Below are 24857 nucleotides of genomic sequence, written 5' to 3' on the forward strand. Positions count from 1 at the left end.
CATTAATCTTTGTTTAGCATCAATTATTCCTTAAATAGAGTGTTCAGCAAATTTTAAAGCACTTTAACTATTCCCTCCAACAAATACATCTCCACCATATGTCTAGGTTGAGAAGAATTATAATCACAAAGTAAAATAATTTTTTTTAAGTGTCAATTTTCCTATCATTTATTCATGGTTGAATGGTAAACAGATGAATTGTTTGGATTACTTCCATCTTAGACAGTTTCCCAGTTCTTAAAGTAAATAAGTATATAAAGAAGGTTTTTGTGTCTCCCTCCACCCTCATATATTTTCACAACTTCGCATATTTGCATTACATTTTATGTAATTTTGCAATATGTCTACCTCTGCTTGTAGCCTCATTGCTTTTGTGTGGTGCTTTCATTTTCACTATGGCTAAAATTGCACTTCCCATATAAATGATTTGCTAACCTACTTAACATAGCATTTGACAATCTGAGAACACAATTATTCAGAAAACTAGCTTCAGAATCTACTGGCAAATTCATGCTGTGTACCACATGAACACAGGTATATTTTTTGTGCTTATTTCCTTTGGTATAAATTTTATTTTTATTTTTATTTTAAAATCCAATGTATCTAAAACACATTTGGATAACTGGACATACATTTTAAACCTGTATATGAACCATTTACCAGTCACACAACTAAATAAATCCTCCAACAATCACAGGCAGCAGAGTTGATGTGATATATAATTTCATTACATATTCACAACTTGTGTTTCCAACTGCTCCTACTGAACTCTGCCTGCATGCATCTCTATAATGAATTCATAATTATTATCTAAAATTATGAGATGCATGTTTCTGAGAAGTTCAAAAGATAGAAGTGATGCAAGAAGTATCATAGTTTAGAATACAATTATCTGAAGTGAGAAAACAAGGTTTGTCAGAATGTTCTTCCACTACTTCCCCAGTCATACCAGTTAATGTTTATATTTATATTTATTTATATTATATAATGTTTATATGTTTATATCAACCCCAGTCAATGTTTATATGGAGTTAAATGGTTTAAATTCTAGGGTTTCTTCCCTCTATACACCTCCAAATTGTTTTACTTCTTTGCAGTAACAGCAAAAGCTAAGGGAAGCTACTTACAAAAACTTGACAGCTGTGATATATGACACTAGATTGTCAAAGGTCAAGGATTACTGAAATTAAACAAATAGAAGGTTGTTTTTTTTTTTACATATGTGTATGTATACCTTCACACAGACTGAAAAATTCCATTTATACAGGACTAAATTCATGTTGCCTTTCATAACTTAAAATAATATAAAAATTGTGTTTACCTTCATTTAACATATAAATTCAGAAACTATAGTTATCAGCAAGTCAGAAGTAACAGTTTATCATACAAAAAACACCCTTTCATCCAAACACTTTGTAAATGCACTAAAATACCTAAAATGCATATTAGCAACTGCTATAAACTACTAAAATCATAGGATATTTTAGACAAAAAAAGTCATACTGTCCTCAAGGTAAATATTTTTAGATTACAATATCAATCACACACATAAATAAAATGCATGGAAGAAAATTTGTAAGAATTTTTTAAAATGAAATATTCCAACCAGGTAGGTAAGAAACCTATTCACTTAAAAAAAAAAAAAGTTCTTTTTTATTTGCTCATTTCATCTATGTTTTCTTTTACTCATCCATTTTCTTTCTTTTTTTTTTTTTCCTAATCTTTCTGAGCCTTACAGTAAACTCTTTGTTAAATTATAAGACCATAACAAACAATTACCCTATTCTTTCTCTCTAATCTTTGTAGATTTATACCTTTGGAATGAGCCAAGCATTGAATACTTACTAGAGATAGTTTCCTTCTCTTAGCTCAAAATAGTTTAGGAAACACATGTTAGTACGATGGATACACATTTCTGCTTTCCCAAAGACATGCATCATGAAGGCCCTTGAAAATCACTGCTATTTCATTCTTTCACTCAATACTTTTTATAAACAAGCTACACAGAATGTTAGAAATACAGAGCAAAACGCGCAGGCAGCCCTCAGCTGTTCTGAATGTCTCCCACTTATCCCATGGCATCTTCTGGCATAGGTGTCTCAGGAGCACACACAGAAGTTCAACTTATGCATTTAATCAATCCTCGTAGACTTGGAAAAAAGAAGGCAAACACAAAATGCAAGTATGCAAACATTATATGGGAGAAAAATAAATGGAAAAAAATAAGTTAAAAAAAAAACACAGTAGAACAAAAATAACCTACAATGCATCACAGTGATGTAAAATAAGCAATAAACAGAAGAGAGACAGAAAAATTATCTGGACACATTGAAAGCACATTAACACCTATGAAGATCATTGCAATTAAACAAAATTTAAACATCCTTGCTATAATTGCAGATGTATGGGGAACAGTATGACAGTTGGTAAATGATATGCTCTCTTCTGGCCTATTAAGCTCCTACTTGTGCTATTTTTCCTATAGAAAGTTTGAAATTGAGAGAAAAATATGCCTGAGTGTGTCACCAATAAAATAATTATTCTAGTTCTTTCCTATACTTTCTCTCTCTTTCCTGCTCTGAACTCTGTGGAAAAAAAAGTGCTCACAAAACTGACATGAAGAAGGTATTTTTGAATAGGAATTCAATGGCTTAATAGGGTGCCTTAAAATTACTCCACAGATTAAACTATACACCTACACACTTTTATTTGGGTGTACATGTATGTTATACATAAACATACCTATGTGCATAGCACATAACTTTAAAACTATTGTTTCATAAAACGCAAAAATCAGGTAGTAAGTTTCACCTGTTTACTGAAGCATTTAAATTGGAGTGTTAAGATCAATCACTTGTTTTCATATCATATCTAAAATATTTTCCATATTCAAAATGAATATTCATGTTATTTATTACTTCATTTTCTTTGAGGATTTACATAAATATTTAGGCCCAGACATCCAATTCACTTTTTATTTTAGCTGGCCAAATATATTGTCTTTCTGAAGTAGCAAACTGCAAAAACATACAACATATCAAAACACGCTATGGTAACATAACATTGACAACTAAATAAGTACATATACTCACAAGTTATGGAGGAATACTATAGTAAAACTTGAAATTGTGATTATTATGTTTTGGAAATGAAGTTAGTAATGAAATTCCCTGAAATAGAAACATTTTGCCAGAATGTAATTCTGTATGAAAATTGGAATGAACTCAGAGAGCAATGGAAGCAATGGAGGCATTTTTCAGCTCTTCTGTCCTTATTATATGTAATAGACATTTGAAAATATTCAATCAAAAAAACTTTCCCAATATACTGTAATACACTTTTCTATAACATTATGGTCTAAAGAAAAGCACACAACCATTACAGGGTTGGATTTTTTTTTTAAATCCCTATTTACATAATCTCTAGAGTGTTTTGATATAATCTAGGTGCAAAACAATAGGTGCAGAACTATTTCTTCAGATTCCCTTTTAAAATGCATATGCCAGATATGCTTAAGAAATTCACAAATCCCAGGAACTACTAAAAGCCTTTTACAGTCTTCCTCTGACTGTAATAACTTTTCTGCGTACCTATACATACGATCAGAACCAACAGTAATGAGCAGAGTAGATGAGTTATCAAACAAACAAATCCCCAAGAGTCTTCTTTCAGGAAAAGATTGGATTCCAGATTAGACCAGGAAGTATAAAGATATAACAACACCCACTAATTTGAGGAATAAAGTTACTTAGTTTTTAAGGTGAGCATTAGTGCTCTGTGCTTAAGAACAACTAACTCAAGCTTGCAGGGAACATAAAACAACATAAAGCTGCTCAAAAATAATAAATTAAGAACAATTGAGAAATTAACTCAGATTCTTATCATGTTACAGTAAATCTACCTCAGATTTCTGGTTAGCAGTGTTTCTGATAAGTCTTAAAAAAAACCCAACATTCAAACAACTGCTAAGTGTTGTTAATCTCCTTTTAGTAAACAGATATAAGATTTTTACATTTTGATCTATATGCAAAGTAAAGCAACTATCTCAAATACATACCTGAGACTCTTAAGAGAATTTCATCCATTACTTATTTTTTTTCTTCCTCTATTCATGGCTTTTTTGTTTGTTTGTTATAAAGAGATGATGACACTATGCCGATTCTTCAATAACTTAAATATGATTCCATTTATTTTTGAAGGAAAAGTAATATGTATGTAGGTTTTAAATTATGATAACGTTAAATTATTCTAGAAACTTTGCTTAAGTGAGTAATTATTGTTGGTTAGCAGTATTATAGCTCTAGGCTAAAACTATTTCCAAATAAGAAATTCAGATAAAGAGATGATTTTATGGGTGCAAAGAAAACAAGTAGTGCAATGGCTATTGAGATTTCTTACTAAATAATATTTTATGAGCCTACTAATATTCATTATAGTTGGAGAAGTGAAATTTTGCTGTGAATAATATATTTTAATGTCCTTGTTTGTGTATTAGCTAGTGATCACCTCCCTTATTCAAGTCATCCCCCCTTGAGGATAATACTCTGAAAACATCTTCTCTCCCATATGCCTTAGCCCCTGTACTGGAATAAAACTGATTCCCTTAAAACTGTTAGTAAAGATAACCAGTTATAAATTATTATTTTAAATGTGTTTTGAAATGTGAACCATCTAGATGAAGGTGCTTGTGAATGCTGGAGTATCAATAACAATACAATCTTACAGGTACAAGGACTTGCAAAAAATGAAAATATTATGCAACTTAAAGATATCAGCTGCAACAATACTGAAGTTCACCATGGATAACTGTTTACCGCTAAATGTGCAGAACAATCATTGACTTATTACAAAGCTGTCATGCATAACTCAATTAGAATTCCAGTTCTATGTACCTAGATTTATGAAATAATAGCTTATTCGCACAAAAATGGGATGTGATCATTTTGATGCTTCTTATCTATTTTCTTATTCTTATTTCTTATCTATTTTCATTTAGTCACCTAAATGTGTACAAATATTTTGTGGCCTAGGAGAGACATTAACAGAATACATAAAATTGCAAAGATCACACTTCATGTCAAATACCAAATCATGTAATATCTTGATAAAATACTTCTTTTCCTTATTCAGAAGAGAAGCAACATGCAGGCTAAATTTTAGAAGAAAGAGAAAATACTAACTACATAATACCATCACATATTAACCAACATTTAGAATGCATGCTATAAAATTAAGTAGGTTAAATATATATATATATTCCTTACACTGATCCAGAACTGAATGGACAATATTGCACCAAAAGCTTCGTATTTCTCAAAGGACTTCTACACTGCCAAATGGCAACATTTAAAGGAAAAAGTAATAATAAGCATGCTTATTTTTTTCATATAAAAATGACACACAGAGTGATCGTTAAGAGAAATGCAGAAGTCAAGATCAGCAGAAAAGATTCTTGCAATAATAAAGTGAAATTCTAACTGCAACTTGATTGGAAGTGTTTTTGCTTATGAAGTTGTGTATATTGACCATATACAATTGTTATAGTTTACAGAGCTCCAGGACCTGTATAACATGACAGTATTGGTAGGGCTGCATTGAAAGTGTTTACAGCACAGGCTGCATATTGTGTTGGAAGCAATGTGGAAATGGGAATGATCTGTGCCAAATCACAAGATGCACTTGAGGTGGTGGACCAAGAGGACTCCAGTCACCCAACAGTTACGCACACCATCAGCAGTGGCCCAACGCACTAATTCCCAAACCACCTCAAATCTTTCAGCAAGGCTTCTCCTGCTCCTGATCTTAACATGTGAGGTTGGGCAAGTAAGGAACAAGCTTACAAACATAAATTAAAAATAAATAAGGATCCTGCATACTTCAAGTTATTTTTTTGTCATTAAATGTCTTTTTAAACAGAATTACTGTTCTCATGCATTTTCATAAAAACGCTGCCTTCCTAGCCAAAAGTTCTAAGTAAAACAGTAACAAAATTCATATGTGTATAACAGAACACAAACCAACATAATTTCTGGGGGGGGGGGGGAAGGAGGAGATTTCACTTACAGAGTGTCAGTTTTTCCCACATAAAAAGTCTTACTAGGGATGAACCAAATAAAACACATATTACGATTATTTGGGAATCCCTGGTATCAAAATGAATTGATTATGAATTAGTAGCACGTAAGAAATTTCAGATGTACTTCTTCAAATCAAGGAACAAGGATAGTGAATGCACTTCACTGCAATGATGAGCTTTAAATTCTGTCCACACTATGCAAGAGCTTGTATTCTTTTCCAGCTGATAATCTCTAGACTGAAAATACACGTAGCACAGGTAGATTACATTGAGTGGAAAAATATTACCACTAAGTTCAAAAGCTTTTACTCAGTATGTTATTAATTTCTATTTTCAGAGGCTAGTGCTGAAATGTAAGTCTCCCTAAAACAATCTGACACATACAACTTGTTGCCAAATAGGAATTAATGATAGCAGGAGACAGATCCTCAGAAACTCTCTTCTGCTATTTGTTAAACAGTTTTATTATTGAGGACTCATCATAGTTAAAAAGTTTTGACTCAGATTTCACATTAAATGTTTTGGACACAATACTGAAATCACTGGAAATATAAATACAGTAGGTATTTTTTGACTTTGTGGACTTGAAGATATAGATGTAGCGCTGAGTGACATGATTTAGGTGCTGAAGGACTGATGGTTGAATTAGATGATTTTAGAGATCTTTTTCAACATTAACAATTCTATGATTCTAGTTAGATTTTTTTTTTGGGGGGGGGGGGGGAGGAGGGGCAGGGATAGGGGGCAGAAGGGAGTGGTAAATTCTGGTCTTTTTCTTTAGAAAGAAAGAGACACACATTTCAAAAAGTGATTTTGGAACATGCACCTGTAATAATTGCAGTTGACAGACTTAAGTAAGAGTGAAGCTATCTTAAGGACAGCAGTGCTATTTAAAAAACATTTTGCAGGAATTAGACTACCTGATAATAATTCTTAACTAAGACCTGCATTTATGGATACTTCTTGCTGTTTACCCTTCCATATAATTCAAGACAAAACAAAGCACAAGGTTTGACATTCATATTAGGCACTGGTCACACAGATTCTCCTAAAAGCTATGACAAATGGAAGTTTTGTATCATCATCTCTCACCAACTTCTGTAATTACACTGTTACTGAAGGTTTACATACAACTGCAATACTACAACATACCCCAGCAATAAGTTCTCAATTTGGTATCTGTGACCTGTATAACAGTTCTAAAGTACTTTTAAATATATAGAGCAATAGCAAGTACATAGAACCATCAAGGCTGGAAAAGACCTCCAAGATTATTCAGCCCAACAGTCTACCAACACATAGGTAATCACCAATATCTCCCACTAAACCATGTCCCCCAGTACACCATCAAAACATTTTTTAACACCTCCAGGGACACATTGACTCCACCACCTCCCTGAGCAGCCCATTCCAGTGCCTGATCACTCATCTCGGAGAAGCAGTACTTCTAACGTCCAACCTGAATCTCTCCTGACACAACTTGAGGCCATTCACCCTATCACAAGTTACGTGGGAGAAAAGGTCGATCCCCATCTCTCCACAAGCTCTCTTCGGGTAGTTGCAGGGAGCAATAAGGTTTCCCCTGAGCCTCCTCTTTTTCAGACTTCAATTTCATGGTCCCTTTATGGCGCATAAGATAACAAAAATAGTTCTACCTTAACCTAAAAAAATTTGGCAAACGTAATTTTTTCTTCATTTTATGCAGACTATGACTTGTTAAAGCATTTAGTGCTATTATTGTAAAGGACCAATGAAAAACACTTATTTACCATATACTTGTAATTTCTATTCACTATATTCAATCAGTTCTATTCATAAATATCTAATTTACCATCATTCTTTCTACTGTGATCACAGAAGGGCCAACACACACATCTGCACTCTGCTGAGTGAGAATAATTTATAGCTATTTACTTACTTCTAGTATCCCTTGAGATTTTGTAAGCCACTATGAAGGCCACCTGAAGTACCTGCTTTGAAATTTTATTTTATAAGGTACTATAAAAGAAAAAATATTATTTATTTTAGAAAAGAGAAACAAAAGACAGGCAGATTGAATGTGTAACAAACACAATATTATCTTCATAGCACAGAAGACATTACGTAAAGACAGAAGATCCTTGAAAAACACAAGAAGTGCATCAGCTAAGTTTTGCTTTTCAGAAGAAAAAGCATTCACAAATCTGTATCCTCTACTTCTCCCTTTTGTTTGGCTTCAGCATATTTATGCTCTCGGCCACCCTTTTCAGACAAAGTTATATACACCTCGCTCTGACTGAAACCACATTCTGTTATATAAAATCTCTTGTATAAAATTTAGAACTATGTGGTGAAGGAAAACAAACCAGCAAAATAAAATGCTAAGATGGAGCTGAATCATTCTCAGAACAGAATTTTACATTGTGCAGCTGGAGCAGTGGAAGGTTGACCAGCATCTTCAGGATGACTCCCTTCAGTCCCACGTTCATAAGACCTAAGCAGATCTAAATTTCCCCTTTGTCTTATACTAATGGAAAAAAATTATTCAGTACCTTTTTATATGCTCTATTGATCTAGTGGAACTTATTAAATCCAGTAAATATATCTAGTGGATATATGCCATGGCACTACATGAAAGCAGCTGATACCACTAAAGCCACATCAGGCTTACTTGTCTGCAAAACACTACACAAGCCAGTAAGCACATTCATATTCTTGTAACATTTTGCAGACTGGGACTTCTGTGCATACTTCAAAGGCAGTTCACCCTGTTAAGTATTTCCCTGCTTTGCTAGTGCCTCAACATCTGATCTTCTGGACGACAGAGGAATTACTATATCACGGCTTATATTTTAACCTTAAGTTATCCTGCTTATCTCTTTTACTCATTTTGCAAACAAAAGCAGATTGACAAAAATAATTCACAGAATACATGCAACTATACATATACCACACAGATATGTATATGCCATATAAAAATGTGTATACATATATATTTATATGTATGTTAATACATTTACAACAGTCAATGATTTATTTTGCCCTTAGAATTAGTTTCTACCTTAGAATTAGTTTCTACCAGAAGAAAAAAAAAATAGACTTCCTGTTGTCTGTGACAAACTCTTGATAAAGCAGTAAAATTTACAGCCATGTTTGATTCTAAATTTACAGTCCTCAGATGACAGTCACATTTCTAATTAAGTACATCAATGAAAAAGATTTCTCACCTGCAAGTGCTAGTGCATCAGTACTGATAAAGCCCATAGATATGCATTCATATTTAAATAAAATGTAATTGCCTAGTCCTTTAAAAAGGAAAAAAACTTTAAGAGAGCAAGCTGTTCAGCCTAATAGTGACAATACCTTTTAATTTTGCCCAACTGAGTTCAAAGATCAAAATCCTATTCGAGTGTTTTTAAATGCCAGTTAAAAATCACAGCTAGAAATGTGCATGGTATGCTTGATTATAATCTTCCCAATTATAGCTCAAGCTGATGATACAAATACCCCTAGTGCCTACTCTCAGTTCTTTTTCAGCTTTCTGGATTTTCTGATTCTTTTGCATAGCATTCTCCTGCTCAAGGTAGAGAAGATCATTTAAAACCTATACTTAGAAATAAGGGCTCTTTAGTCTTCACCACATTCAAATACATGTCTTAAAATTATATTTTACTTATTTACAGTTTTATATTATATGTTTTATATTTTAGTTGCTTTAGCTACAAGGCTGTCTTCTAAAGTATCCTTGAAAAATGATTTAGGAATTACCAACAACTGTGGGGCTGTGACCGATATCCCACCTCCTTCTCCATGACCCAGTGCTTGTATTTCTGTGCCCATTTAACTGTCTTGAACAAGAGACTGGAACAATTTTCCTTCCTTCTCTTTCTTCCATTCCCTTTTCCTACCTAAATATGCAGCTTGTTAGTTATAAAGATGGGAAAAAGAAGCAAACAAACAAAAAACCAAACTTAATAACTTAATTCTGCACTGCATTTTTGTATAGGAGACATTTCTTCAGCTTTATGAACCCACATTTTCTTTACTGCTCTTCACCATGAACACGAACAACTCCTGTTCCAGCTGTTAGGCAGACAACTTCTAGAGAGAATGAGAGGAGTTCAACATTTCTCAAATCCATCAAGCTACTGCTAAGAGGTACAGAGACAAACCCACTGGAAGTATAAGGTACTACACTGAGATGGTATTTAAAAATATATTTAAAATTTGGAGATGAAAAATGAAAAAACAGAGATGCATACTATCAGCTCAAGGAATAAAGAACTGTAGAGGGGTAAAAAAATATCGTTCAAGCATTTTAAATTTAGACTAACATGTCTTTTAAACTTCTTTAAATAAAAACAAAAATTCAAAAATTATTCCCTGCCAATACTATTGCTCAGTTATAAGACCTCAAGATGTAGTTATGAAAAGTACTTTTTAAAAATTGCTCATATTTTGACTACTTGTATTGTTTCTTTGACATATTTAAAAACATCAGAGGTGGTCAAAAATCATCACAGAGTGAAAAATAATAATTTCACAATCACAATGCATGCTACCATAACATAATATTTTTTTTTTAGTATACCAAATTGAAATAGTGAAATACCCAAAGAAAATTCTGAAGGAGGAAAAGTTTTTATTTTTTTATTTTTTTTGAATAAAGCTTTTCTGCATTCCTACTCTATTAAAGAAAAATAGATTTTTACTCTTAGTTTGACTTTAACTTAGTAGGTACTTTAATGATAGAAAATGTGATGTGAGTGCTTCTTGCATGAATTTGGCTCGCCATCCATATTAATTCTTTGTATTCACAAACACAGAATTTGCCACTCCTAAGCAGCAGGTCACAACACACACCTCTGGACTGGAGCTGTCATATTCACTTTGATTTTGGCTTGGCCTGTGAAGTGTGCTTGGTTTCAGCTTGTTTTGCTGTAAGAGTAGTAGTCTAATAACCAGAAGGCTGTTATTTAATTTTCATTTTGTTTCACTAGGTATACTTTCAAAGCAACATGTAATTTTTGTTAATACTTTTGATGTAGATTAGAAGGACCAAATTCATGCTTTCTGAAGACCAAATGCAGTGGAACTAGAGCTAACTTTTTCTTTTATTGAAAGAGCACACACTCTCCCATAATTACAGCGATTAAACGTATTTCACATTCCTCTGGCCGTTGGGCACACAATGAACTGGAAGCTTTTTGAGCTTTTATTTTTAAACAGTGCAATGAATATGTACCTTGTATAAAGGAATGAATATTGGACTAGAAATCATCCCATTTCTTTCTACTCCTCAATATCATTTTCATCCATATCCCAGTGGATACGTTAAGAAGTTCATATGTACTATAAGTACTTATCCCAGACACCTTTGGCATTCAGAGAACAAGCACCTGGCAGAAGTGTATTACAAATCAGTACATCCCTCTGAATCCTAAAGCACCAATTAAAGCAGTACATTTGTTGCTGGGTTTATCACAACTGGTTTTACCAGTTCTCAATAAGAAAGGGTGTAGAGAAATGTTTGACCTTTTTCATTTCTATAACAACGTCTAGACTGCACTTGTTTTCACTTGTGCACAGCAAAGATTTTTTAATTCAAGTTGACATTAAGGAATATCATCTACAAATTCTCCATTACCAAAGTTCCGCAGAAATATGGACACAAACAAATCTCTTATTGATTTCCATTAAAGAGTTCTCTATAATATCATGATTGCTAAATTACACCTGTGGTTTAAACACAGCATCTTGATGTATCAAAATCTAAAAATAAAAAAATGCCATTTTAGGAAGACAAAGCAAGAGATAGGAAAGAAAACTGAAAAAAGAATAGGCTAATCTTTGTACTTACGAAAAGCTCTATAGAATTCTTCCAGACCTAGGTGCTTGTCACTATTATAATCATCATATTTCAGCAAATCGAACAGAGAGCAGTCAGACAGATCCTTGCCAAGCTCATCCCGTTTTATTACCTGACAAGAAAATTATAACCATGAAATTACATTTGGTCTCTTAGAGTTCTCTAGTATAATTAATTGTTTCTAATAATCATTTAATAGATCATTTTAAGGTTGCTGTGAGGCAAAGCACTGAAACTGTGTGAAGTCGGGGATTTTTCAGTTACTTTGTAATTATTTATTGCAGTTTTAAAGTTTATATCTTTAAAACAGACTTTCTGAAATTAATTTAAAAAAAATCAGAATGTGTAGAATATATATATAATCTCCCTAGACAGAAGAACTATAGAGAAACTGTGAATGACAAAGCTGATTTCACTTATTTGTGTTTATGAATGGTGATTTAGAAAAGTTTGAATACCCATGAGAAGATAATTTCCCAAGCATACGTGACTTCTTCCTCTCCGTAGTTCCTAACCACAAAAAAACACTCAGACATTTTCAAAATTAACTAAAATAAACATCGATTGCCCTACTAATTTTATCAGCTTCTTAGAGGCTTTTGAAAAGCCTATTATCTTCCCAAGGACCTGTTAACAAAGTAGTTGACCTGAAAAGACCACTGTTTCATTATAGGTGCACATTCACTTTGTAAACAGTTCATAATTAATAGCTACTAGATTTTCGCTCAAATGAACTTCTTCATGAGAAGCATGTTTTAATTTGTGCACCATTTATGTTTAAAGTCCTGGACATCGTCCAAATTATTTAAGATGTTTGTATGTGAAGATATTCAGAATTTTAATTTTAGATAGCACACATAAAAACATTTTCATATCTGAAAGAACCAAACCTAATACAACTCTTCTAATCATTGAATGGCTGCACAGTTTTGTACCAGACACAGAAAAATGAAAGCAAATACAGTTCATTCATTTGTAAAGTAATTACTCCTCTTGTTCCTCTACCTGTCTCCCAAAACAACTAGAAAACTACTATATTTGCATTATATGATAGCTTCTGAAAAATCAAGCAACACAGAGGCTTTTGTGTTCTAGTTGTTCTGCAAATGAATTAGCAGGAATAGAAAAGAATGGATTCTGTTATTATTCACGTAAATACAAAATGCCTAAATGTGTAAAAGTGAACAATAGGAGCATTACAGAGAAGAGAAAGGACAAATATGTTTTCCTCCTGGAAGTTATCTTCTGTATGCTAACATAAACACGGTATAAAAAGAGAACAACCTTGTTAGCACATTCAAAATTATAAAAAACAATTCACAAAGAAAAACTAACACAAAACAACTTTTAGTTGTTATTAATTACAGAGGGATACCATACTACCTGAATAGTGCTAGCTGCTCCTCTTTAAAAGCCTGTTTATTAGGTTTACAGTAAACTGAATTAAGGAAAATAAAATTGAATAGCTCAGTTTTAATCAGTTTTAATCGATATGCAGAACTCCCCAAAAGACCTTCAAGGACAAGTTTTAGAAAGTCAAGAAGAGACTTTGTATCATGATTAGTCTTCATTAACTGTGATTTGCTGCTCCAACTGTTGCAGATCCATCCACTTCTAGACTCCACATGCAATCAGATTACACTGCCTAATTCTCTGAAAGAAAAACTCATCATTGTGGAGTTTTGTGTGATTTTTCCCCTTCTATCACAAGAGACACAGGCCAGATCAGGCATTAGAGTATGGTGGTCTGGATTTTGAAAAAGGAAATTGGAACTACATGTTTTAGTGGAAAACTGGAGTTAGATCAGATTGACAAGGATATGCAATTATAACCTGTATAAGACCTTAGTAAAGCTGTCTACTTACCAAGCTATTAGCAAACAGAAAACATCAGTACTGAGTGTTTTAAAATCAGCAGGATCAAACTGACTGTTCTCAGGAGTTCCTAACTCACCATATTTGTCTTGTTGACAGAACCTTTTAACAGATATTCACTTATCAGTAAAATTCCTTAAGGTAGGATATATTATGACAGCACAAAAAAAAAAAAAAAAAAAAAAATCAGTTCAAGAAATAAACACCAGAATCCACATCTGAAGGCTGAATGTATTTTGTACTGCTAAATGTCACAACTTTTTTGGTTTTAAGCACCAACTTCTAAGAAATACAGTCTGTCAGACATACCCATTTCCATTCTCTTTTACTTATCCTAGGGATATCACTTGCAAAGGGACATTTGCTAAGCATAAAAGCTTCTTGAATGTATTTTTAACTTCACAGGCTGTATCGTTACAAGAAAACAAAAACAAATTAATCAACCTCTGCAGTATCAATAAAGATATGCTTTTCTTAAACAAATGTATCAGTAAACACAAAACTTAGAAAAAAAAAAAAAAGAGGTGTCAATAAGGAGCTTAATAGTATTTTGCAGGCATTGTGACTCATCCTGACTATTTTGATCATTTAAAAGAAAAAAAAAAAAAAGGCAGATAGCATATATGGGTGAAGTGAATAGTAACGTGGAGAAAGATAGGGCCGCATAGGGAATGAAATGGATCACATGGTTAAATGTTATCAAGGAAGGATCTGTCGTTTCACAGAGTCAAATATAAGGCAGTTAATCTAAAAACAAGAATCGAGACCATACCTAAATGAGGATAAATGTACCCCAGAAAGCATTTTATCTAAAAAGATGCAAGATTTGCTGTGGATAAGGCAGCCTCATAAATTCCAGGATCACCCTGAAGCCTAAGCAAGCAGTAGCAATCTGATCTTCGGAAATGTAACAAGGTAACTGGATTTAGAAAATCAATTTTTACTACTTTGTTTTCAAATGTTGAAACTCATGTTAAAACAGTCAGATTTCCACATATTAAATTTAATGTTGAGATGCTAGATGTCAGATTTTTCCAGTTAGTTTTTTTTCCGGCGTGACCAACCTGATCCCCTTCCATGATCTAGTGACTCATCTGGTGGATGAGGGAAAGGCTGTTGATGTAGTCTATCTAGACTTCAGCAAAGCCTTTGACACTGTCACCCACAGCATTCTCCTGCAGAATCTGGCAGTCCGTGGCTTGGACAGGCATGCACTTGTCTGGGTAAGGAACTGGCTGAAGGGCCAGGCCCAGAGAGCGGTGGTGAATGGAGTTAAATCCAGCTGGCGACCGGTCACGAGTGGTGTTCCCCAGGGGTTGGTGCTGGGGCCTGCCCTGTTTAATATCTTTATTGATGACCTGGATGAGGGCATTGAGTGCACCCTCCGTAAGTTTGCAGATGACACCAAGCTGGCTGGAAGTGTCAATCTGCCTGGGGGTAGCGAGGCCCTACAGGGGGATCTGGACAGGCTGGACAGCTGGGCTGAAGCCAATGGGATGAGATTAAACAAGACCAAATGCCAGGTCCTGCACCTTAGCCGCAATAACCCCAGGCAACGCTACAGGCTTGGGGATGAGTGGCTAGAAGACTGCATAGAGGAAATGTAGCTGGGGGTGTTGATTGACGCTAGACTGAACACAAGCCAGCAGTGTGCCCAGGGGGCCAAGAAGGCCAATGGCATCCTGGATTGAATCAGAAAGTGTGGCCAGCAGGAGCAGAGAGGTAACCATCCCCCTGTACTCAGCACTGGTGAGGCCACACCTGAAGTACTGTGTCCAGTTTTGGGCCCCTCACTGTAAGAAAGACATCCAGACTCCAGAGCATGTTCAAAGAAAGGCAACAAAACTGGTGAGGGGTCTGGAGCACAGGCCTTATGAGGAGCAGCTGAAGGAACTGGGACTGTTCAGACTGGATAAGAGGCGGCTCAGGGGAGACCTTATTGCTCTCTATAACTACCTGAAGGGAGGTTGTAGTGAGCTGGGGGGCAGCCTCTTCTCTCGTGTGACTAGTGATAGGACTAGAGGGAATGGCTTCAAGCTGCACCAGGGGAGGTTCAGGCTGGATGTTAGGAAATACTACTTCTCTGAAGGAGTGGTCAGGCACTGGAATGGGCTGCCCAGGGAGGTGTTGGAGTCATCAACCCTGCAAGTTTTAAAGGAACGTTTAGACAATAGGTTGACAGACATGGTGATGGGTGGATGGTTGGACTGGGCGATCCTGTGGGTCTTTTCCAACCTTGGTGATTCTGTGATTCTAAGTGATCTAAAAAGTAACATTAAACCTACTAAAATGCTTTACACTAAGAGAGATGAGAAAAATCAATCTCTATGATTTTGTTGCTGTTGATTTTTTTTTCCACTGTTTTTATAGGAGTGCTAGCAGCTGACTGTAGCATCAGTTCTGTAGGTACTTTCACAGGGGAAGTACAGATGCTTTACTTGACAAACAAAAGTCTACGGGAAAAAGGAATTACATCTCGCATTCTCAAAAAAAAAAAAACTACTAGGGCAATTGGCCTTAAATTCTAGGACCTGTAGATTCTCCTTGATGTCTTCAACATAGTTTCGGCAACCTTGTTCATTTTATGATAACTGGTAAATAGAAGAAATGTATCCAAGCCTTCAAAATTACAGATGTTCGTTCGTAAGTAAGGATGCCAATATATTTCACTGATGGGAAGGAGAAAGTTTTCTATTCTAAAATGATAGTTCTAGAATCTCTGGGATCAATCCAAGGTTTTCCCTTGCTGTTTCCTAAAGTGAGGGTGTTCTCAGTGTTCTTCTCTGTACCACAGCAACACATCCCCTTCCTCTATCAAATCTAGTTGAAAGCCCTGATGATGAGCCCCATCAGCTTGCAGCCTAATGTATTCTCGCTCCTGCTCAGATGTGTCCCATCCTACGTCAACTTTCTCAATTAATCAAAAATGTTTCCTCAACCATAGAAAACAAAGCCTTGAGTGTGACACCATCCATGTAGTTATTCCATCAACAGGTTTGTTCTCCCTCTGCCCAGATTCCAGCCTCTAGTTGGAAGGATTGAGTAGAACACAGCACATCTGATCCCTCAAGCATATTCCCAAGCGATGTCAAGTCCGTCTTGATATTTTTAAGTTTCCTAGTCACAGACTCATATGACCCAGCTAGAAAGACCTGGAGCAGATAGTAATCCTCTGGCTTCACATCTACCTGGTATCACCTTCCCCACTTCTCTCTAGAGGGACTATCCAGGCATCAGGATAAATACAAGTATTCCTAGATAACTAGAATAATCTAAAATAAAACTGTTGATTCATTTAAATTCTTTCAAAGAATGTTATTAAAATGCAAACTAAATAAAAAAATTAATGTTCACAGAACTTTATTGTAGAATACTTTGCCTGACATTTACACTGTGTAACAAAGCAAGAATTATTTTTGAACTAGTTTATATTAGATTACAGAGCCATGAAAAAAATCCAACTCAGATGTCAGAATTGTCCAAATGAAAGAAAATAAGTAATAGTCTGCAACTTTAAAGTGTAGTGCTAGAATATGTTTTAAACTTTTTCAGACTTGAAATGGCTTTTTTTTTAATAAAAAAGCAATTGTTAGTAGAATTGTAGAATTTTTTTTCCCTTCAATAAGCTAAAGCAAAAAATTTATAATTTCAGATCAAAAATATTTTAATACATTTGTAGTATAGGCGCCTTTATTTCAAGCCTCTGATTACTCTCAATTTTACATTAGGGAGTAAAGCTAAATGGACATGTAAAAGATAGAGTGAGCAAAGCAAAATGATCCCTACAAGGACAGGCTTAGAGAACTGGGGCTGTTCAGCCTTAAGAAAAGAAGTCTCCAGGGAGACCTGAGAGTGACCTTCCAGTATCTTATAAGAAGGAAGGGAACAGACAGATGCTCTAGCAGCAACTGTTATGATAAGACAAGGGGAAGTGGTTTCAAACTAAAAAAGGGCAGATTTAGGATGAAAAGAAGTTTTGGGGTTTTTGTTGTTGTTGTTGTTGTTGTTTACAATAGGAGTGGTGAGGCACTGGAACAGTTTGCCAGAGAGATGACAGATGCCCCATCCTTGGAGACACTTAAGGTAGGCCGGACAGGACTCTGAGAAACCTGATGTAGCTGTAGGTGTTCCTGTTCATTTCAAGGCATTTGGACTAGATGGCCTTTAACAGCCCCCTTTCAAATCAAATGATTTTATGATTCTATGAAAATAGAGGAGATAAAATTTAGGGCACTAAAAGATGAAGTTTTAGTTCAATATCAATTTGAACAAAAAATAACTTCAGGATTTTTTTTTTTAATAAGTAAAAAAATATTTTCAATAATTTCTGATTATACGAACAGACGATTTAAGTGCAGAAAAGTAGTATTGACAAAATCACTGCAGTTGGAAGGAACCTCTGATATCATCTTGAAATCATCCAGACCGCCAAACTCTGGCTGTGAGGAAAACTGAAATATCATTCTGTTCATGATAATATTTCTGAGTGAAGCAAAGACTCCTATCCAGTCTTACGGCAGTACCAAGACTTTTCAAACATTTTCTCCCCCATACAAAGAGAAACATACAGATATATGGTAAAATATAATTATCTTTTCAAGAAAATTAATCATCACTTTCTCAGTGCTGGGAACCTTTCTCACTCTGCAAATTAGTCAACTTCTAGGCTGGGACTTCTTGTTCCTTTTCTCCTCCTCACAACAATTTCAATTTTCAGAAATATTTATGGCTACTACATACAGTAGAGGGGGAAGAAAGCAAGAACTTTATTTGACTTGACACTGGGTAAAAAAAAAAATGGATTCAGTTGGTTGAACTCAGCAGAATATGCGTCAAGCTTTCAACAGTCACAAATAATGCTCTTAAAAACAGTGTTTTCAACTAAAGATCCTACACCGATCTTTGACACCAAGAGAAAAATAAAAATGAAGTGTACATAGTACAGTTAATTTCTGTAACTTCATAAACATTTGGAAACACTGCAAAAACATCTTTTTTCTATTGACCTTCAATACTATGATGGCTACTCAGAAAATAATGCCCCCTATTTTATTATGTTGGCACATGATGTCAGATGTCAGTGTTGGTGGTATGGCAGTAGGGGTCAAATCTTCCCACCAATATTGTTACACATTGTTGCCATGCAACAGTTGGCAGCAGAGTGGCAGTCTGACAAAATTGTATATGATATAGAAGTGCATATAATGCAAAGGTGTGTCACTGAATTCCTCCATGCAGGAAAAAAAAAGTGGCACCTACTGACATTCAGCAATAGGAGCACCACGAGGAGGTGAGTAGTGAAACACTTGGAAACAGTGAGTCACCTCCACTGGTACAGATGTTTATGAATACAGCACACAGGTTCTTGTTCGTCACTAATGAAAATGCATGGCTAATGATGACTACATTGAAAAATAGTATTTTATAGCTGAGAACTTCCTTGGTCAAATAGAGTTATTGTGCTCTTTGTATACATCATAGTTTCCACAGAAATAAATAGAACAAATTACTTTTGGAGCAATGTATGTAGTACTTTAGTCCTGTTCCTCTAATGAAAAGATTATGGTTCACTGATATATAATGACTTTGTAGTAGTGAAAGAATTTAGTTATTTTTCAGTAATTAGATGGGCACTATGGCAAAAAAAAAAAAAAGAAAAAAGAAAGCCAAGATACTTTCAAATGGTAAAATATAAAAGAATCTAAAATTCAGTTTCTTTATATTGTCAACCAATACACTAATTACTAGCACACTTTGTTTCAATTGTATATAAGTTTTAACATAAATCATATGGCTACACCTGCGAGAATTTTGTGTGTTACATATTTGCATTATCGTTAAGTACCATTTGTAAAACGTATTAAGGTACCAAATTAACTTGAAAGCAGAAGTTCCAAAAGATTTTTAAAAAACATGAAGAAAACGTATCTCCACAAGGATCACTGAGTCTAACAGCAGGCTCCACACACCCAATATTGAAAACTTGTATCTTGCCTAGAGCAGTGTCAAAACACTACTTGAACTCTAGCAGCTCAGGAGCATGGCCACTGCACTCTAGTGAAGAACCTTTTCTTAACGCCTCAGCTAACCCTCCCTGACACAGCTCCATGCCATTCCCTTGGGCCCTGTCACTGTCACAGATAGCTGAGCTCAGTGCTGCCCCCCTTCATTCCTTATGTAGAGCTGCAGCCACCATAAGGCCTCCCCTCAGCTCCTCTGCTCTGGGCTGAGCAAACCTACTGACTGACTTCACCTGCTCATGTGTCCTGTCCCCTAGACCCTTTACTACATTTGTAGTCCTTCCATTGTGGTACCCAAAACTGTACACAGTGTTTGATATGAGGCCACACAGAGCAGAACAACCCACTCCCTCACCTGACTGCCAGTGCTGGGCCTGATGCAGCCCAGAGTGAAGTTGGGTCTTTTGGCTGCCAGGGCACAATGCTCACTCACATTCAATTTGCCATCAGCCAGAACCTTGGGAACCCAGAGATACTCTGTCCCAGATATAATAGGTTGCTTGGTTCCGGTTTATGATTTATAATGCAATCAGGAAATTTTTTTTTAGTGGCTGTTATCAAATTTGATGGATTTTGATAGAGTTTCTCGTAAGTAAACTTTGATACTTTCCAGTCAATCAAAATATTTCCCATGACGACATTCAGAGACTTAGCCTTCTTAGGTACATTACAGCTAGTGCTGTCATGCCTACTGATGTAACAATCATTGGTCTAAATCTGCAATTAGTTAATAAAGCTTGCTGATCAGAAACATAGTAGAAGCTCAATTAGTATTATTGAATTGCTTTAAAATACTGTTTTGGTTTTTATATGTTGCTTTATAATTTTTTTTTTTAACTCCTAAAATGCATTTAGACTTCAAGAATACATGCAGTGGACAATAGAATATTTAATGGACAAAGCAACCTAATATATTTTGCCCCTCCTCATGTATATTAAATATAACTGTATTCAAGTTTCTCAATTATTGCAATTTCTGAATAATTAAAATTTTTCCATAAAACCTGAATGAAGTTTTCCACCTCAAAGATACACATATACTTTCTAAAGTGAAAGCATCCTGAGATACAGTATTCTATGTATTCAGTCTGGACAATAGCAATTGAATAGTTTCTGGGCTAATGGAAACAAATCTAAATCTTACCTGAGACAATTCATTGGTGTCCACAAGTCCATTGCTGTCAGAATCAAAATAATGAAACATCTGATCTACGAGAAGTTTTCTTAAAGCCATTTTCTCACCAACATTTCTATTTTTCGATTGTGCAGCATATCTCTGATTTTGAAGATCCAGTAACATATTTTTCACTTTGCTGTATTCAGTAGGTTTGCATTTATCTCCTGAAAAGAAAACACACAACACAAGCTTATTTTGAATTTGATTTCATAGGAAGAGGGAGAAGTAATTTCAAAAATAAGGATAAAAGTGGGTATTAAACTCCTTGTAACAACATCAACAGGGTTGCCTTATGAGGCAAGGAATTTGTTCTGCTGTATCTTTATCCACATCATTTCCTTATCTGGTTTTCAGTTAAAGACCAAAAATAATTACAGTTCCAGACACTTTGCAAAGATAAAATCTTCTGTGTATCAAAGCTAAGGAAAGTCTGAACAGTTTTAAGCCTGTACTTCTCTCATTCAAGTCATACTGAAAAGGAGTATCTGAAGGTTTCATAAAATGTGACCTTTGGGAAAGCATTTTGTGTAAACATTCATATTATCACAGTGCAATATTTGCAGTAAGAGCTGAAAATATCTTAGGAAGTCATACATTCCAGAGAATATATTTCAGAATAACATTTGACTTTACAAAGTAGAAATTGCACTTGAGTGTTCATAAAGTAACTTTAGCTTTTCATGTACTGGACAGATGAAACTTAGTGAAATAGAGAATTTGGATTCAGAAGGGGAAACTAAACTAGATCTTATCCTAGACATCATTTAATTTTTTCATTATTGAGTCTTTCTATGAAGCAGAAATTGCTACAACAAATGTCCTGCATACCATGATTACAGTCAATGATTACAGCTGCTATTTATTTTGAAATACAATGTAATTTACTTCTGGTATACTATTATATCAGATGCTTTATATTTTACATTGAATAGAAACTATATAAGAGGGTTTTTTTTTTTTCATTAGATAAGCTTCATGAAGATCAGATGCATAAATGTGGACCAGTAAAATACAGTTACCATGTACTTGTTGCAAAAACAAAAAAATTGACAGCTACTATTTGTTAACACTAATGTGACAGAAATATGTTGCGTTGATTACCAAAGAAACCTGTGTTCTAATCATTCTTTTTAGAAAATTCCAGTATAAAGGAGGAACTAAGATTTATCTCACAGAAATTGCCTAAACTTTTTTTTTTTTTTTTTTTAAGTTGGAGATTACCACTTCAGTGCACTTCACATCACTGCACTGCTATGAATCCCCATCACCATTTGATAAGGTAGAGAGAGATAAAGTTCCCACATGATCCTCATCACCTTACAGGGAAATTCAGATCCAAAAGGAGGGGTCTCCTAAGATGGAACTTAAGTGGTACAGGTATAAAAAATATTTAAGAATTCAAAACGCTCTAGGTTAACTTTTATTTCAAAAAGCTATGTAATAGGAAGTAACTATTTGACAAATCCACATGTTGTAACAGCCGGAAATCGAGAAAGAGCTCTCAATCTGTCAATCCTGTTTTAAGCAACAGTTTTAAGCAACAGCCTTAGCTACATAAAGCATTCACACATTTGTCCTTCATTTGCCTCTCCACTGAGGACATGCAATTTGTAGAACTGCCTATGCGGATGCTTTTCAGGGATAATGCAGGAATACTCAGTAGGGAAACACAAGAGTTCTGTAGGCATGCTGGAGCTGTAGTGAGGAAAGTTTGTCATCTGAGTGGATCCGAGCTTCAGGTGATGGGGAAGGAAGACAGCACTTCAGCAGACTAATACATTTGGGTGAACTCCAAATAACTGAGCCAGGAAAGGAAGCAGTACTTTGTCTCCCTAGACAACTTTTCTGGGTGTAATATCCTCAGAGAAACAGATTCTGTATTTTTCTCCAGAGCAGCAGAAATCTAACACCACAAATAACATGACATGTCATGGTTTCAGTCTTACTAGCATTCACATTTTTCACAAAAGTATAAGCCCTACTTATTTGTTAGATAACACACTGGTCAGACCTAGTTACTACATCTAAATCTTATCCCGAGTAATTTGTTTTTGATCAGACAGTTCTCAGTCTGTTTTTCTAAAGTTTGCAAAGAGATTTTTAGCTTAGCAATACGGCACATAAGTAAAGCAGTTTATTTCCTAATAAAATTTTTAGAGTATATCATTAAGTCATGAAAGGTCTGAGTTAAGAAAAAAAATAAGGAAAATTAATTATAAAAGAAGCAACGTTCACTCCCCCAACCTAACTAGAAGATGAGTGATTGAGAATTGAATATAGATTCTTGCATCTATAAACACTTCATGGTTATGGAAGAAGTTTTACAGGCTGGATGGAGCTGTGAGCAACCTGGTCTAGAAGGAGATGTCCCTGTTTATAGAAGGGGATTGGCACTAGATGGTCCTAAAGGGCCCTTCCAACCCAAACCGTTCTATGATTTTCAACCAGCTGCAAGCAAGGTGAATACAGTTCACAAAGCAATTTCATGACTCTATTAACTTATCTTCAGCAGATAATTATTTTCAATTCAACAAAATTGGCAAAGCCAGTGTTCTTCATGGCTGTAAGATTACAGCTTTTATTTGTTCATCGTGTGTTCATCTTCACTCTACAGATCAACCTGACTCAGAATTACATTCCCAGCCCTGACAGTCCACTGGCTTCTGGTGTGCTCATCATCTATGCTATATAGCTCAGTCTGATTCTTTCAGTGCTTCCCTAACCTGTTTGAAAACCAGTCCTCATGAACATATTGCTATCACCTTTTCGAAAAATCACTTTTTAAAAATGTTTTAAAACATCTTGAAAAACAGATATTATTTTGCTTCTCTAAATTGCTAGTCTGACCCACATGACACGCTTGTCTGTAATACAGAAGCAGTATTTTCTGATGGCTTTATCTGCAAAGGACGTCAAGGGTCTTTGGATGCAATCACATATTTTGCATATTAGAGGAGTGCTGGAAGCAATAATCAGATGTTTTAACTCACTGTCAACTGACTACAGTATCTTACAGCAAGCATACAAAAAAAAATAAATAAAGATAAATGTTACCTTAGAGCAGCTTTATTTATTTGGCATGTGTGTGATTACTCATAATGAATAAAGACCAAATAAGTTTTCTGTTCTTTAGGTATGGTAGCTATTTCAAAATCTTGGGAGAGTTAACAGACCTGGGTAAAGATGGCATATGCTGCACCTGCCAGACTGTTGCTCACTTTTCCTGTTCCAGTCTTATGATATTAAGATTATCATGCGTCTTGCAATATATGCAGTAAAAAGCACGTGATATACTTGCTATTTTAAATAAAAATAAACGTGTAAGTAGCTGTTGCTTGCAGACACTAAGTAGGAATGAAAAGGAAAGTATTTACTGCTACTTAGAGTATGTACTCTCATATAAATGTAGCCAAATTACACTTTTCAAGAAGTGAACAATGTGTAGCAATTCTACCTTGAAGCGTTGCTACATTAAATTGTCTCTATTACTACTTTTTCATTTTATGTCAAAGTAATCTGTTATAATGAAATTGTTGTGGTTAGATCTAAATATCCATCTTTTGCTCTGCATTCTAACAGATTTTAGGCTGGTGACGATTCAAACTTCAGTTTATGTTCTAAGCAAATTACAGCTGTGGTAACAGGTGCACGCAGGTTTATTACATTAAAACATTTTCACTTTATACATAAATCAACGTATTTTTTATGCCAAAGGCTTCACAGATTTGAATATCAAGTCAAATATGATTAATGGATGTAACTGGCAGGCAAGGGGATCATAAGGAAACAGTGACACACTGTCAACACAGTTGTTAAAAAAAATCATCCTCTTATCTCATTGTCATGACCAGCTTTTAATGT

General features: G+C 34.9%; 1 protein-coding gene across 3 annotated transcripts in view; it reads right to left on the reverse strand.

Moving 5' to 3' along the window:
- Window positions 1-24857, reverse strand: part of FSTL5 (follistatin like 5) — a 265807-nt gene that overhangs the window by 88878 nt on the left and 152072 nt on the right. For all 3 annotated transcript variants that reach the window (XM_015285320.4, XM_004940911.5, XM_046940561.1), the window contains exons 5-6: window positions 20964-21160; window positions 11916-12036 (exon numbers count right to left, since the gene is read on the reverse strand). In XM_015285320.4, the coding sequence (XP_015140806.1) occupies window positions 11916-12036; window positions 20964-21160 (318 nt within the window). The remainder of the gene's footprint in view (window positions 1-11915; window positions 12037-20963; window positions 21161-24857) is intronic.

The sequence above is a fragment of the Gallus gallus genome, chromosome 4, assembly GCF_016699485.2.
Source record: "Gallus gallus isolate bGalGal1 chromosome 4, bGalGal1.mat.broiler.GRCg7b, whole genome shotgun sequence".
Classification (NCBI taxonomy): domain Eukaryota; kingdom Metazoa; phylum Chordata; class Aves; order Galliformes; family Phasianidae; genus Gallus; species Gallus gallus.